At 36.9% G+C, this 18,641-nt stretch overlaps 1 protein-coding gene across 5 annotated transcripts in view; it reads right to left on the bottom strand.

The window, feature by feature from the left end:
* osa (trithorax group protein osa) overlaps nucleotides 1-18,641 on the bottom strand; it is a 97,673-nt gene that overhangs the window by 38,288 nt on the left and 40,744 nt on the right. For all 5 annotated transcript variants that reach the window (XM_090113671.1, XM_090113670.1, XM_090113669.1 and 2 more), the window contains exon 4: nucleotides 16,834-16,896. In XM_090113671.1, the coding sequence (XP_089969797.1) occupies nucleotides 16,834-16,896 (63 nt within the window). The remainder of the gene's footprint in view (nucleotides 1-16,833; nucleotides 16,897-18,641) is intronic.

The following is an 18,641-nucleotide window of genomic DNA, read 5'->3' on the forward strand; positions in this document are numbered from 1 at the left end:
TCAAGTGACGCAATAATGATCGTAACTTTTGATCACAAAAACCGTCTCAAACTACATAGAATGAAAATCATGGTATGGACAGATGCCGATATTGGACGCTGCTTTTTCTTTGCCCAACAGTTTAAAACAAGCTGTTGTTCGACGCAATAGTTTAGTTCCTTGCGAAATATACGGACAGTAACATAGGTTGTTTCAAAATGAGCCCATGAAAAAATCCTTACACGGATTTGCCCAGAACTTAGGATTGCCCAGAGCTTATTCAAACCTTCAGGTTCAAACGAATACAGATAAAATTTATCAATATACAATCGAATAATCACGCTAAATTAAACGTCAAGAAGACAAAAAATAAACGTATAAAGTATAAATATGTTTGTTAACGAGCTCAGTGTAAATCCATTGAATGAAACAAGGTTAAAATATAAGCCAAATATAATTCGTCGAGCGCATGCCATGAGCCATCATTTGTAGTGAAAAAAAAAAGACAAGCAGTCATTCGACAATGATGAGCGGCAGGCAAATAGACCCTCCGTAATTACCGAGTAGAAAACCTCCACAAATGACACGTTGCCAGCTCGGATAACAAACAGATTGTATATTTATTTTTAATAGCAAACATCGTTACACTCGCAACTTCGTGTTATGTAGAGTTGTGTAACATTTCGACGAGAGGCGCTCAATTTCATTTGAATTAAGTTTATGTTTATGAAAAAAAAATACGTAAGATTTATCTGAGTCTTGATTATGCTAATATTCAAATAGCACAGCATGCATATTGCATACGTGATGCTGAATTATTACAATGATGATACCAGTGATATCATAAGAATTACATGTTTACATTCAATTAACATAATGTGATGTATTCACTTTCAAATAAGTTTTTCAGATATCTCAGTAGCACAACGTCAATATTATCTTCATTAATCTAAAAGTGCACAGATGATATCTCAAAGAACAGAGAGATAGAGTCATCAATGGATCCGTCAACAAAAAATCCAGTTAGCGACGCATCAAGTTCGACACTAGCGAACGGGTGAGAACAAAATAAAACATACGGACCAAAATAAAAAAGCATACAAGGGAACAATGTGACTGTCCAATTAAACGGAGCTCGCACACGTCATCAAAAGGTGTTTCCCGAAGAACGCACACACACACGCATGATCAGCTGACTGCTCCGATTTTAACCCACACTACAGTGGCGACTGTTAGAGAACATAAATAATGACTGCCCACCTAAATAGCTATACGTAACACATCGTATAATTTGTTTTAAACGGCCGCCCGACCGAGGAATGTGCGATACGCCAGTTTTCTCCGCACCCGTATATTCTATTGCGACTACATAAAGTCGACACGTGCTAAAATTCAAGTCGCTTACGATATTTCGTGTCGGAGCTTATCGAGCGTGAGATCGCATTAAATAATCAGTTTCTCATAAACACAATAAGCACCGCACACGCCGATAACAAAGCTACGGCAATAATAACAAGAAAACAATTTCTAAAGCGATACCACGGAGTAGGTGATATTTCATATTAACAAATTACTTCTTGTCTCTTATATTTCCTCAGACGATTGCAAAATGTGTTTCAGTGCTAATGCAAAGAAGAGATAATAGTCTAGTTTCTAAGCAAGCTACAATATTAAGTAGAAATGATTCAAAAAGTTAATTAACATAATAAATAATTTCTGCAAACATACTATATGATCAACACAAAAGAATACTCTTATAGACCACGAGTTTCCATTGATGGGTTTTAAAAAAATTAACTTTAAACTTTTTCATTGCTCTGACTATAATATCGGAACAGAATACTGTAGAACTGAAGTATAAAGAAGTGCACATGTCACATTATAAAAGGGTTGAAAAACTATTTATGTTCATAATCATATTATCATTCTTCTATCTGTTTCGTCCAAAATCAAATACATATAATGATCCTGAAAAAAATCTTTCATAATGTAAGTATGTTATTTGAATGAGAATTTTATCAAAAGATTTTGTCTTTGTGACAGCATAAAGGCCAAATTATTTTACTGGATTTTCCCATAAAGAAATACATACATTTATTTTTCAACAGCGTTTTCTTTATCATTTTGGCTCTACATTATACTTATTTTCTTTTCATTAATATATTATTTCTTGGAGAATGTGCTAACATGAGTGTTTATTTAATACTATAGATGTATGAATAACTGTACAAAATATTTAGTTTAATCTAAATAACAAATGTATGAACTCTACATACAGTAAAACCGTATGGACGGAATACGCCTACAATTTTACCGACGGCAAACGAATATCCCGATTCAAAGTACAATGAGAGAACTTGTGTTTACTCAGGTAACTTTATAACTTTCCTTTTAACTCAATATAATAATAGACATAATTTGAAGATATTGAGAGAAAGTTAATAACCGTTAAGTAATTAGAAGTAATTAATATTATTTAAAATATTAAAGAGCAATGTTTATCATAAGCTCTAAAAGTATTCACGAAGTGTAAGCTTTCCAACAGTCAGCGGTCATATGATAATAAAAACAAACATCTAGTCACACCGCCGCAAAATAGAATCTACGAGTATTGAGCCCACGCACACTGGCACAGAGCGGTCGGATGTCATGCAACACAGTCACAGAGCGCCCGTGTACCCACACACGCACACAGCCGCGCTCCGACCGTAGATAAGAATCGTCCCATTTTACATTGAAGAGTCATGCGGCCGCGATACTTACTGTATTTGCAGGCAGCCTTATGATGACGGCCGTCTTGGATCCTTCTCGGAACGCTATCGGAGCACAGTTTAGGACGTCGCGCACATGCACTCTACACACACATAGACGTTCACTAGAGTCCGTGGATGATTTCCCTGCGGCGTGAATTTAAAAATCGAAGCGGCCGTAACTCAAGCCGTAGTGAGAGCCGAAGGCGGTTAGGTGGGTAAGGCGAGAGAGTCGTGTGAATATAGTGGAATACGTTCGATTGCAGTAGCGGTGCGCGCGTTTCAGTTGGCGCACAACGACTGTCGACTGGCGCAGACGAGGCGCGCGGTGCAGAGGAGCGGGCGGGCGAGCGAGCGATTTCACCGCGCTGATATTGCGACGGCACGTTGCTCGGAGCCCGACCCATATTATGTATAGCTATGAGAGCGGGGGGCTACGCCAGCGCTGCACGCACCCAACCGCCGCTCTAACTCGACCGGCTAGTTATAGCGTTCGCGCACACTCGTCTTTTGTAACAAACATTGCAAATCAGCTTAGTTCTGCTATGGCTTTAATCATATATTGCGCCTTTTTTACAATCTGCACAAACACGGTACTGTGCAGTGCAAATAAAACAATTTATTAAACTGATTAACACCAACTACAGAGTTGGTCTTTTCGATAGAGCGTTTTATGTGTTAGAGAAAGTTAATTCATCACGTAATACTCGAATCGGGTGAACTCGAGGGCCACAACTAGTATAATTACTCATATTCACTTCATATTCACATTCAAACATAAAGCACGTGACGAAAATTTGAGAAATATTACACCCAATTTGCATAATAAATTGTAGAGCAATACGTGAATCCCATTACGTCTGATATAAATATGAATGATAGCGAGTAATTTTAGAACGAGTCTATTTATATATACCTGCCAACAAAGATAACATTGACTCTACATTGTTTAATTTAAGTCGACTCTGATAACTGATAATGATCTAAACATACGTAGAGCTGATAACTGATTAAGCTATTCAAATTGCTTGGGCAAGTGTGAAAGCTAGCTGGCATTTAATTGGACAGTATTGATCGGATTGGCCGCGTATTGTTATATATGTATCAGTATTATGCTATGCATCTCATTACTGTTGTGGCGCAAACAATAATAAGCCTACTGGGAATGCGGGTCACTTGTGTGTAATAATTTAACATATAACACTAAAATGGTATACGTATTTGACTGAATACCTAATAAACACTTTAGTGTGATCATTTTCTAAGTATGCATCAGATATGCATACATAAATAATTCGAGAAGAACAAAATAAGAAGAAACAACAGCAGGGAGGGTAGATAAAAAATCTAAACATAGGAGTTTGATAGAACGTGGCGCCACAGCGGCGCCTTGTAAGTCACATAGATTTAAACAAAAGACGCCCAATGGTCTGCGCCGGGGCAAATATATTATTAATGGCTATCGTTATATCTTATGGTCACATTTGGCATTGTTAAAAAATCTGTTATCTTTATAGATTTACTTTTAAGTTTTAAATATACTTAATCAGTCATGAAACTTAGGTATGGGTAAAGCTATATTGAGCGAATACACAAATCAATTGTCATCTAATCTTCTTGATGCAAATGAGTTTAATCTCATTAATAAACTTTGTGAAAATTCCGATAAGGCACAAGCAATAAAGTGTGTTAAGGGATTGCCGCTGCCGGGCGAGGATTTATCGTAAATTTTTGATACAGAAACCAGTTTAAGCGACCAAGGAGCGAGGCAATGGGATCGCTGTGCAAAATAAAAGAAATATGTTTTAGTAGGTTAGCGTGCTTGTTTACGATCGGATTCCTGCGCTCCAATTATGCTACCATTAGTTACATAAGAGCACGTCGTAATTACACGATTTGTCCTGGGAATGCCGTCTCAAAGCGTTTTGGGGTTTTCTGTAATCCGTAAATAATCTAATCAGATGAGGGGTTCAACGAATGGAGTTAGTGAGCGTCGAGTGTGTATTTCATAATTCATCTTGAGGAATAAAGCGCGACGGAAAGTTTTAAAACTAAATGTGGACCGTGAGCGGGCCGAAGGCTACATTTGAAATGTTAAGCGGGCCTCTGACGCCATCTGTCGGCCGCTCGCCGCGGCGCGGACCGGATGCCCGACCAGTTTCGTAGAGACGCCGAGCACCTGCAAACCGCCTGCTTGGGACCTCTAGCGCGAACTCATTTATACGATACATGTAATCATTTGTTTTATACCTTTATATTAGTTTTCCTTTAACTTCTAGCATCTTCTACATATCCACAGAAACATATTTTTTATAATTTTTTTTTTCTCTTTTAATTACATAGTTTAGTTTTTGATATATAAATCATGTAACAGTACGGAAACCAGGCAGAATTAATAATTCTATCGGAGCTCTACATCCTATCGATAGCACGTTGTAGTCATCCAAACTAGATTGACAAGGCCCTAAAATAAACTCTTTTTTCAGTTAACATAACAGTTGAATAGGATAAATTCAGAGGCACGGCAGTCGTAATGTATTCGTCGGTGAGAAACAATAAAGTTACGTAAGAGCACGCAAGACGCGTCAATGGCATCGCGACCCTGCCTCCGTTCTCGTAACTGACCCACATTACATACTTACATATTTCAATAATCACATAACATTACTCACACTCGTGTATTTACATTATTATCACCTTAATTGAGCGCTTCTTTAATGAACCGAAATGAGAATTATATATTATTATATAGCGTGCGCCCCGTTCGTGGATAAACATGTTTTATTAATAAGTTGGATTTTCCATTATCAGAATGTTTTGAGAATTCTCAGGATAGCAACGAAGTTCCTATTAAGAGATAAAAATAAGAAATGGGTTTTTTTCCATTCTTTCTTTATATTATAATAGAACTAATTTCTGAAATAAGGCATTTCATGTTTTGATAATATTAAAAGTACCAAAAGAGCAGCATACAGATTTAAGAAAAAAAAATGATAATTGCCTATAATTCTGAAATTGTATCTGTTGAGAGCGGCCTTTAAAAGCATTGATTTACAGAAAGCAAGACTTTCACGCATAACAAAACCTTAATAATTTGGGTGACTGTAATTTGATTTAAACTTGTTATTGTAGCAGTTCCCATTTATGGGGTGTATACCGTTTACTGTATAGGCGCTCTATCATACAGACGCGGACGGTCTCATAAATTTCATGCTTGGCGAAAACTTTAATTAATTATCCTTGATTAAAGCACTGAATTATGTTTGGTTTTTGTTCATTTTCATAGGAATAACAAATTTATGTAAATAAATTATTTAGTATGGCTATGAGAGCAGATATTTTTAAATTGTTTTTCATTAATATTTAATAGCAATGCGAAAGTTTTCGAGCATTAAGTTGTTTAATTTAGTCTGACCTACATGGCTAGCTTTATTTATATGAAATTTGGCGTACAAATAGCCATATGTAATTAATTAATTATGTAGTATGGACCTATTTTTCAATTTTTTATTCTAACCGTGATGCGATACACAACTGCGTATCGTACGACTTATAACTATAAAGATTCTAAATAATCAAATTTTAACATTCATAACAACACATTTCATAATGTTTTATCGGCTTGAGCATAATAATAATAAACAATAAAATGTAGGATAATATGACCTCACTCAATGTAACCGATAATAGAGATAAAAAAAAATTAAAAATTATCGAGATGCCTAGCGACACCGTTACCGAACACGTGACAATATTATTTATAGCGCAGACAAGTGACGAACTCTGAATGAACATTTCTTTTCGTGACGAGAGAAATGGGCGTGTGTGCGTGTCCCGGTGTCAATGTAGGCCACTGTCAAGGTCGAATGTTTAATATAAAGTCTGGCGTCGGGACATTAAAATGGTCGGCCCCTCCCTGAGACCCCCTTATCCCCAAGCTCGGGCGGCGGTCGCAATCGTTGCACTCTTTATTTATTATCTGAAGGCATCCCCCGCTCGGTGAATGCCTCCAGTCTTACGCTACATAGCGCTTATATAAAAATGCACCGAGCACAATAGCGGGCTTATCAAAGTCGGTCGTATCGTAGTGCGAGGGACAAACAGCTGATGCGATAAAATTACAACGTCCCTGACCTATTCCTCATGTGACGAAACACGACGGATGATTACCTAAACTCTTAGGTAGATAAATGTGGGCGTATCTGTTATCGAAGCGGCATAGACCGTTTACGTAATGCTATTAAATTACGTACGATTGCACTATTTTGTGGCACGTAAGAATAGACTATGTAAGCAACGCAAATTGGTTGAAAGATCGATGCGTCGCAGAACGTGCACCCGACAAACTTAGAACTCTCACTTTCGCACAAGAAGGACTCGGTGGCTGCGTTTGAACAAGTTCACAACAAATACGCGGTGCATACAAGTAATACACAACAAATTAGCATTGACATTCACCCACATCGTGAGGTAATTGTTAGAATCTACTTCAAGTAATACTTCTTAGCATAATATGTTGTAATACATTAATCTATGCAATTTACATTACAATTCAATAACACGCTATTATAAATTATGTTATGAAATCACTTTCAGGCATCATTCAAACACGTTAACAGTATAAATGTATACCTACATCGGGATTCCCCCTTGGAAATTTGCCAAGAGGAAGAAGTATCTTTTAATCAACACAGTAACAGCGTTAACACTAAATGATATTTTAATTTTGTACATTTATAAACAACATCTTATACGCATTTAGCTAATTCATTAGTAATTTCAATACATAATTCAATCAAAAAAGAAATGGCAATAGGTCACATTAAGCTTTAAGGTAAGGAAGTACGAGTTCCAATTCAATCCTTTAATTTGCATGTATTTTGTGAAGTTTATGTTTGTGTATTTATCATTTAGATTTTAGACACATTCTCGTTATTTATCATATTCCCATATTTTCAACTTAGACAGATATTTACTATTTAGCTAATTGGTGTTGTTTTTGTATAAATATTCCATATTCATTCCGTAAACAAGATATATGGAATATTCTCAGACTACGGATAAAAGATAGCAATCTAAATATGTATATGCTTAACATACAGCTAGAAATATATTTCTAACCGTACCCTACTTAAAACTAAATCCATAGCACCTACAAACGATTGACTCGATAACACTTATAAATAAATTTCAATAACTTTAAACTAAGACTAGTCTATAAATAAATAATAGTCTATATGAATTTCGCAATCTATAGCCGGAACTCAAACTGCTCCACAGTCCATACGCAGCAGCTGTCCAAACGCAGGACCCTCTCCGTTCCTAAATAACAAGTGACTATCGTCGATACAGTTGCTTCTATGTATCATCCATAGGCAGTATGCAGTAGGCAGCAGGCAGCACGCGCACGAAGAATGCACGTTTGTTAGGCATGAAGTGCGGCTAGGTATGCCGCTCGCCGCCGGCACGAATCTAGCGCGGGGCGCGCCTCATCGCGATGTGATGACATCACCCGTGCAGCGAGGCTCTAACACACGATGATTTCTTTGTATTATTATTATCCGCAAAGTGCACTTAAGCCTTTGTCGTGGCGTTGTTTTGAGGAGTTAAAAGCTCTCTGATATTAGATGAATGTATCGCATTATTTTCATATACAAACAGTGACTTAAAATAAAAACGTTAACACAGAGCGTTGCAAAGAGCTTCCAATTAACGTCCGCTGACAGTAATATATTATTGTCTGAGCAAAACGGTTAAAATTCAAATGATTCCGCGCGAAGCAATTATCTAGTGATGACCAAAATGCCACCCACATACATACATCCGGTCTTTATGTAAAAAGAGACACAAGCAGGTGTGACATTACTCAGTCTTACTTTGTATAAAAGTCGTCGAAGCTACTGCTTTTGAGACCTGCATTTTAAATTTGTTTTTGTGTAATTACCGAGAATGTTCAAGGTATTGTATTTATAAAATAGAATTGACGATAACAGAAGAATCTGTGTCAATAATTAGGTACTGTAATTTTATATGAAGAGTGTTTCTTAATTTCGTTATCAATCATGTTTCTTTTTCATCAATCTCATTTGCATTCTCAAATGCATTATACTGCACAATAATTGGTTAACAATAGATTTTCCTTATAGCGCAATCAGCATACAACTTTGTATCCACTTTGATACAAAATTATTTCCGAGTCAATGCATGTACGGGAGCCAGGTGCAAATTTGGTTAATTATTTCCTCTCAAGAGATAATTCGTAAGACGTCTCAGAGTATAGTATTATAAAGCCTCGTGAACGTCAGCTGGCGCTCGGTTGGGGGGGTGAGCGGTTGTAGCCTCCCACGCACGAAGGAAAAAAAATACATTCATTCATTCATTTCCTCTCAGCTAAAAATTTGTCAAATTGTAGCTAACCCAATACCTCAACGAAAAAAAATAATCAGCTGGTTACAACATGGTGTATTATACGTCAGCTGGTGTCTCGAACATGAAAGTTAAATTTAAAGAAAAATTTATTTTCCGTGATTTCCTCTCAAACAAAAATTTACCTGATGATAGCTTATATGTAACTGTGGATAAATATATAGATCAGCTGGCTGTATCTTGGTGGAAAAACTGTCAGCTGATACGGGAGGCTACAACCGCTCTTCCCCCCAACCGAGCTCCAGCTGACGTTCACGAGGCTTCATAATACTATACTTTGATGCATTTTACTAATTACCGCTTGAGAGGAACTTGGTCATAAAATCTGTTCCTGGCTCCCGTACCATATTGCCTCCAATCCTACATAATTACAATAAGAAAACTTTAAACTTCCTCAACACCTTCGAAACGTACAAAAAGAAATATATAATTGCATAAATTAGCTATTAAATAATAAACGAACGGATGCACTGTAGTAACAAACGGAGCCGTGATCGATGCCTGTGACACTTGGCTACGTCAGCCGTCGGTCGTGGGGTCAATGTCGCAATTATTACAATAACCGGCTGTATAGGAAATAATTACATTAGCGAACAAATGTAATTGATAGTATTGCGTCTAATAACACGGCTCGGACGTGTTGTGCATTCGAATCGTAATCCGCTAAAGGTTAATAAACGTTTATCAATCTTAATTATGCGCTGATGTAATACTCCATTCGGATTATTATTATTGTAGTGTGTATAATATGTTTCAGGGTCAGTGTGATTGTTTGACATACAAATATTAATGATGGAAACCGCTTCTATATGATATTACAAATTATCATGTTACATGTTTTGTTGATCAATTCTAACAAACCGCAATAACAAAGATTTGGAGAAACGAAGTAAGGAAATTAAAACGGTCTATGCAACTCTTGTAAGCTGTTGTTACTGTTATGACTTGAAAAACTTCAGACATCTTAAATTGTACCCAAAAAACAAGCAATACTTCTCTTTATTAAACCATACAATTATCATTAGCTTGATTAACTATTAAAATTTCTAGTGGTCAAATCGAAGTGCTGCACCGTGCAATCAGCAGCTGCGGCGCAATGCAGGTTCCACGAAGTAAAAGCGCAATACATTGTTTAGTTTATGAATTTTCATAAACAAATGGAGGCGGGGTGGTCTCACACGACCACCCGGCGCTGCGGCCTCGTCCCGGCCTGTGGGGACCGAGGACTATAAACCGTCCCTTTTACGACGCTCACAGCACACACGGGCATTAGAATGAGAGGCATTTTAAAACAATAACGATACGGGGAGGGCCCGCGATAGGATCCTCTTTGATGTCATAAACGGCTCTTGTCAGCTCTATACACTTTACGGACGGGGAAATATGCCTCGCTGCTGGCGTGTCCCCTCAACTTTATTGACTCGCACAAACCTTATTATCAAATGAGAGACCTGACCCCGAGATGCTTAACCGTAACGAGGTCTTCTTCTGGGTTAATACCAATTAGATTAATAAACAACGTACACCTATCTACTTTCTCTATTTTCTTGCTTGGACAAGTCTTTACGGTGCGGTGCCGTTAAATTTTATTATTTCATAGACCAATAATATACATCATGGTTATCATTTTGCTTCAAGTATATAAAGAAAACATTTTTCGGACAATCACCCCAAGTTAAAAATTACCTATTTGTAAAGGAAATTGCCGTTTACGAAGCCTGAACAAAAATCCTACATATGAAGAAAATTATTATTAGAGTCAATCTCTCTATATTTCATCAACATTGAGACTAAGGGCCTTTGTATATGTATTATCCTTATGAACCTATTCCTTAAAAAATTGTATGTTGTAACTGCTAGTACATATATTTTTTTTGGCAAACATGATAGGTGTGTAGTTTCAGAGATACAATTTGACAACCTGCCACGAAGGATAACCCTATTTTTTTTATTCAGTGTAATTTTATACATTTATTACTTCTTTCTATGGATACACGAGTGAAACGATTTTTTTATATGCATACAAAGTCTTTATCCGTGTATAATAAATAATAATCACAACCCAATGTCTTTCTGTTTCATACTTTAGTTTAGATATTAGGTCCGCATTGAAAAGTAACAAAAGTTATTTTGATAACACATCATCACGAAATATAATTAACATCGTAAATTAAATTGTATAAATCCTTAATGATAAAAGCTACCAATACATTTATATAATAATGTGTACCAGCATAAACAAAACAAATTGCTTTCAAACCATATGAATATAAATATCAAAACGCACACATTTATCTCAACAATTACCCGTGAATTTTTCGACGCGTCCACATTTCACTGGCATTAATATCCGTCCATAATGCATACCAAGAAACGAGTTGGTCAATTTGGTGCATATGCATGGGCCATCAAGAAACGGTTCGTACGCTTGCGGGACACCAGCTCGTTACCGGCTATACAACGTTTTTAAAGCGCGATTAAACCGCCCACTCTCGCAGCCTACACGCACGTAATTGGGGTAAATCTTTGTATTACGAACGTACCGCATGAGCCCTTTATTGCTCCGTGTCGGTCGCTTATTATTACGTAATCGCCATTCGAACTCCAATTAGCGAGCACAACATGCATTTGAAACACTCGTTCATCATTTACAATTGAAATGTTTGACAAATTACACGTTCGATACGAAATTAATAAACGGCGATGCTTTATTCGCAATAGTGCACGCTAAAATAACATGAAAATGCTTTATCTGTTTTGCGAGTTCAATTATTAAAATGCAAGTATAACGAGCGCCCGACCGCATTTCGTTCGCGTTCGGCCTCGCGGCGCATTATCGAAATCGGACCGCAATAATTACATTCGAGCTGAATGCGGCCGGCCACTCCATCCATCTGTCCGAGCGGCTGACTAAAAAATATATGTGTCCCGCGATAAATTGCTATCAGCGCCATTATTCGTCGGTGAAAAGGCTGCAATTGTAGACCTCTCTCTTTTGAATTAAACGTGAAACACGTTCGCTAAGCTAAATTAATGAACGTAATATCTATAATGTATTTAACGAGTGGAAGCGGAAGAGTGGTCGCAGCAGAACTTAAAGAATAAATAAATGTATGTGGGTCTTGCTCCGGGCGCAGTTGGGACGAGCATTATGCAGCGCCCTCGCTTTATACAATTACAAAGCGAGTTCTATTTGTAATTTCGTACCGGGGGACTGGGAAAGAAAAGTAAAAGTAAACACAATTTGTAGATACGCTGTGATCAATGTATGCATTTTTAACAAATACAAATCGTAACTCATTAATCATATAGGGAATAAATCTCTATATCGACACTTAAGCGTATAAGCGGGTAAAAGTTCAAGCGGACGTTAGAACTATTATTAAAAAAAAGGTTGAACAATTTTTTTTGAAGACTTTCTTTTCCTGTGGTAAAAAAAAAAAAACAGGTCGAACAAGAAAACATTCGCATGTAATAATTTACGTCAGATAAAGTTGACACCGAGGTCAGAACAAACATTGACAATGTTATAGCCATAATCGCGCTTGAATATACGTTTTATTCACGAAATCACAAGCAAATAAGCATTTATATATAAATAATATATGTGGGCACATACTCGTTCATAATTCAATAAGATACCTACATTCTGATATGTACTCTGCATCGATTCAATCGACACATCTTAAAACTAATAAGTCTCCATTTATGAGAGACAGGTTTATTAATCGTGACAATATCTAAGTTGATAAATCATTGCAGCGCAGCCTAGGTACGATCACAATATTCAATAGAACGTTAGTCACGTACATCGGGCACACGATCGCGTGTATTCGACATTAGTGCCTTTTGTATCGCGGCCGTGTCGTGCGAGCGCGCGTTTGATACACTGAAAACTGTAAACGTGAAATCGTTCGTCTCCGCAAACAATGTTCAATGTTTTTTTCCTCTAGTTAAAATGTATACACGTTTTGTTTTTCGCATGCGAACGCACGTCGCCCGACGGCTGATTACGTCGTACAATGGCAGCGTCATTCATTTGACTCTACCCCACTCAATCTCGTTTATTATGAACGTGCAGCGAACGGGTTGGCTCGCCTTTCTCATTTTACATTTGCACATTTTGTTACACAAAATTCTTTTATGTCAATGTGTAAGTTTTACGACACGTAAGCCCGTGAGGAGGGTGGGTTACGGCCGTTTTTCCTCTTTTAAATTCACGTCTAAAAGCTCTCGCAGGTTACTTTTATACTTTTGGTAAACTGTGTCAGTTTGATGTGTTTATGACATCAAACTTACCGAGCACTTGTCACCTCATAGGCTGAATTTTACTCGATGTTCACAAAATACAGGAAGGTTCTTTACTTGTAGTTCTATTTTTTGTATTGATATAAATTCAATATAATGCTACGTATTTATAAAAGTTATAATGCACTGTCAAACTTACCACAAACGAGAGTTCGTTTAACAAAATACAATTAACTAGATCAAACGTCTTTTAAATAACATTACGAACATATTCAAAGACCTCATAACGGCGTTCCTACGATAAATTATTATTTCAGAAAAAAAAAACACAAGCTCCTGTCATTTCAATCAAGTATAAGAGATCTGGAGAAATGAAATAATTTAAACATTTCCAAGCTGCTCAGGGTGCAGCATTGTAGGGACATTCTCAAAGAGCCCCCCGTTTCTAGGCCGAGTAATATTTTCCTTTGAGCCGTCATTCACTCGACGTTGCGTAAATAAATAACCCAAATCGGAACCCCTTCTAGCTTGTTACTTGCTATGAATTTCCTCTTTAAATTATCATCCTCATTGTGATTCTAAACGCTATGTTAATACGTCTAACGTGTTTGAATTAAGCATTCGAAGTCTTAAAAATACAACTTATAAATTTAAGCACCCTAACGTCCTGCTATGCAAAACTAGATTTATATCTTGTTTACTTTTGAGTACCTTTCATATGTTATTTTATTGAGTATATCATTGAGTAACTTTCAACTGTTAAGATATTAATATGAGAAAAAGAGAAAAGACGAATTCAATTCATCATCATTACTCAAGAGGATTTTCATATAAGTTTAACGAAGAAAACATTTATGTAACAAGACACAATATCTTGAACGTTGACATCACTAAAAGAACGTAAAAAGTGAATGCCGTCGTACGAGACAGGGTGGCGTAGGGTTGCAGTCCCCCAGTCCCGGTAAATTCATTACAAAAAGCGACACATAGCAGTGCCGCTTTAATAATTCCTCTCATTTGGTTCCCCCGGACCGCGAGACAATGCTAGCCTTGCCTAACGGTATCAATCAACTTCAAAGCCCCGTTCTATCTTTTTAGATACGATTTAGGGTTGACAATTTCGTGCAACCTATGGGACTCTCTTTAACGTCGAAAACTTAGGGTCCTGGCGTTCCAAGAAAAGGTAATGACAAGTTTTATTAATCCCATAAATGAATAGACGTAGATAAAACTTGTTTTATGAATACGAAACGTGATAGCCGACGAGGTCTGTAAAAGTGTGTGAATAGCGCGTTAAAGAGATGGCTCTAAAACAACAGAATAATATTTATATTTTTTAAATCTATTGGACCATTCACTTGCCCGCGCCTATAGAAGCTCTATTGAGTCTTGGACATTAGTATTACAATTGGATGTGTGCTTTGACTACATTATGCAGTTTCGGACAGATCTTTTAAACAATGACTATTCATTCCTTAATTGGTCATTTCCATTAAAAGTTATATTTTGAAAATGTATTTTAGAAAATATGCTAAGAAGTTATAAAAACTGGACTTTTTAATCAAATTTCCTTTATAACTCGAGTTCTTAATTATTATTGATACATATAAAAACTGGTGACTGCCATTCAGTACATTAATGCTTTTTATAGCCCGTTTGACTGTCAGTCTGGATGTTTGTGTAGCCTTTTTATTATTCAACCACGTCTGAAGTATGAGTCATATTATGGTTAATGATCCAATTTATACTGTCACACATTATTAAAGAACAGTGAAAAGAATACAATTTTCTGTTAAACGTTTAATGAAAAAGCATAACAAACAATGTTTGTATTATAGTTACAAATTTAATGTAATTCTATTATTAAAATCAATTAAAAAGTATGTCAGATGTATTAGAAATTAGTCATTCTTTAAAAAATGCTTTGTCAATGTATTTCACTTTTACATTCAAATTGTTTTACCAAAGAAAAAAAAACTGTAGGAACCATATTTTACATCATTATCATCGAGTTCATTACAATCACGCAAAACATCATCACGTGTAACAAACGTGACGAGTATCGCACACATCCCTACAGTCTGTTGTCTATTCAAACGCCCAAAAGGTCCGTAAAGGGCCTTGTTATTTTCCCTGCACAACCCTATAGTGCGGGCCGCTCGGAGGACTGTCATCGACAATTCTTTTTATCGCGCAATGTGTGCGGCGGAGCGCCGGCCGCCGGCTGCGGGCCCCGCTTTGATCTCATCTTAATGAAATAGCTCAATGATATGCTTGCCTCGCAAATATACACTTGCTCGTTTTTCGCTAGCGGCTAGCTACGTTACTTTTGTAAGGGAATCGGGAATTGAAAATCTTGATTGATGCGATTGTGTTCTTTTAATTTGTGAAAACTTTCCTTTGGCGATAGTGGACTAGTGCCCACTTTTAGCAATACTTTTTCTTGGTTTAGGAATTAGGTATAATGTCACTGTTTTCATCGATGTTACCATGTGTGAAAAAATTATATTTTGCCTTAAGAAAAGAACTATACCTATTCCCACATGCATACACCGTTCGCACAGGGCATACACATAATCAATTACATTCGAAAACAATGCAATTTCAACTTCAGTAGCTACAATCTTTTATCAGTGAACTATAGAGCGAGCGTGCAAAACCGACGATTCAATTCATCTCACCAGCGCGGCGCACCAGCAGCTATAAATAAAAATTATCAACGGCACGCAAGTAGCAGGTTGTCGGATTTGTGCACAATTAAGCGGAGCTTATTGTCGAGTGCGGGGACGCTAAATGTGAATATCAAGTGTGAGCGCAAACAGCACCTACGAGGCTCACTTGTTCTCGCCACATGTGCTAATGAAAACACCCGTTGACGAATATAATGTAGTGTCGGACGAATTAAGCCCCTATTCCGTTACTTAACGCACAGACACTAAAATAAGAAGATGCAAGGAGCGTCTCGTTAAGCTCGATCTGTGTGGTGCAGACTGCACTTATCTAACTAAATAAAAAGTTAACCCGTATCGAATTTATTGTAAAGCAGTTCACCCACTCTTGCTATAATACAATGATTAATATTTGACGGTTTCGGATCTTTTGCAGGAAATCCGTCATGCTAGTTGACTGCGATAGAATGAAGTGTGTATAAATTAAGTCTGACTGTAAAAGGTAAATCAATAACGGTAACAACTCTCACTTAAATTAAGTCCTTTGGAAGGCGATGTTTACAGACGGATTCTCTATTGGATTTATCGAAAATGTCCCGTATAGTTAGACAAGTTTTCAGTCAGTTCAAAGCGTTGATCGTAAATAAATACATAAAGAACATAGAATACTGTGCAAAGTTAAAGTTAAACAATTCCACAGCATTACATGAACATCTTTGTAATTTATATCACCTTTATATTAGCATCAAACTGAGACTTACCGAATCTTGGTCGTGCGCATTAGGAGTGGACGGCTGGGCGGGTCTCGGAGGAGGTGGATAGCCCTGAAAACACCGAGTAGACTTTAGCGAAATCAGCTATGTAGCGTAAAAAATAACGAACTGTAGAAAACATAGCACGTTAAAAGTTGTGTTGTGTTTCGTTGGAAAATGTTTGAACATTGTTAAAATGAGCTTTTATCGTTGCAAAATGTATCATATTTTGTTTGAATGTTATTATTAAATTAAATTCACCGTCGCTGTTTAGTCTGCTCAGAACAACTATTGTCATAAAACGATTACATCAAAATGCTACCTACCTACGTAAAATAATTCCCAGAATCACGCTTAGAACGTTACTCATAACCATCGTTCCTAGTTCCTACCACAAAACTAGATCCACTCCGGTTAGAACAAATGTTTTATCGGCAGTAAACTCGTGTTATGCACTTGATGCAAACTCATTCTGGTAATGTTTCACGCACATACAGTGGGGCACCGGCCCTGAAGCGGTGGCCGGCTAGCTTGACCACTAAGTGTAATTAATTGAAAGCGACGCGGGCGCCTGCTGCGTGCACTAAACAATTCAGTTAGGATAACGGCTCCATTCGTATCGGCCGCCGTCCGTTTGAATAATACTCAATCCTAATCCAATCACGTTCGGGGCGCAATCATTGTTTAGAAATTGAAAGTGATAAACGGCGTATACTTTAATTTATATCGAGCCCGTCAAACGTTATAGTTACTTTATTCTAACAGTCATGCTCCAGCGATTAGCTTTAGCAAATCAGTGTTTTTTACATCGTGACATCGAGAAGCGAATCATTGGCATTTATGTATGAAATGTTTCCTTATTTGAAAAATGCAACATCATCCAAACAGAAAATCAATCACGCCAAGATTTACAACAAACATAGGGACATTATACTAAAACACCAGAAAACAACACTTATTATTATCGAAAGTTTATCGTTCGCAAGCAAAGACTAGCCTTAATTATCGACGTTAAAACTTGACCGGCTTGAGAGCAAAGTTATATTCGCAACTCTCCGGACCGAGCTCGAGACTCGCGAGCTTAAAGACTTTCGATGCTTACAAAAGGCGATATCTTTTAATTCCACTTTTCAACTGAATCATTCCGTAAAAGGCTGAACGCGTATCGAATGAAATCGATGCATGAATTTCAACTCGCGCAAACATCGGATAGGTGGAACAAGCGCGCAATTACAAAGTTGAATACGCAAAATTAGTATTACTTTGTAGACGGACGGCAGCCGCTATACGTATGCGTTTTGTGAATCAAAAATGCCATTCCAAATTGTTTGCTTTGTTTGAGTTACGAGTCCAACGCATGGATAGATGTTTGTATTTTACATCTACTGTTGATTATGTTTACTTGTGTTTGGTATTACGTCACTGCTATTAATTAAAGACTTTAAAACCATATAAAAAGCAGTTTATTTGGTATATTATAAATCAAAACAAACATCAAAAATCTTTTGAACAGTGAAAACAATTTATTACTTATGAATTTTATTATAAACCAATTAAATTAAGTTGCTAACTTAAAAAACGTTGAGCCACGAAGATCGAAAAAAAAAACACTAGATAGGTAACCAGTTTCTTTGTAGGATATATTTATGAAGTAGGTAACATAATGACACATTCAACGGAAATAAGTAATAGTTATAGTAGTCGGAAAATTTTAATACATATATGTACATAAATAATACCAAATAACGACCAAAAAGTAAAAACTAAAAACATTTGCATACCTATACGTGTAAACCGTTGAGGCGATGCTAAATTTG

Source organism: Colias eurytheme, chromosome 20 (assembly GCF_061535395.1).
Source record: "Colias eurytheme isolate Ceu_HAF_F1 chromosome 20, ilColEury1 Martin Lab GWU primary, whole genome shotgun sequence".
NCBI lineage: Eukaryota > Metazoa > Arthropoda > Insecta > Lepidoptera > Pieridae > Colias > Colias eurytheme.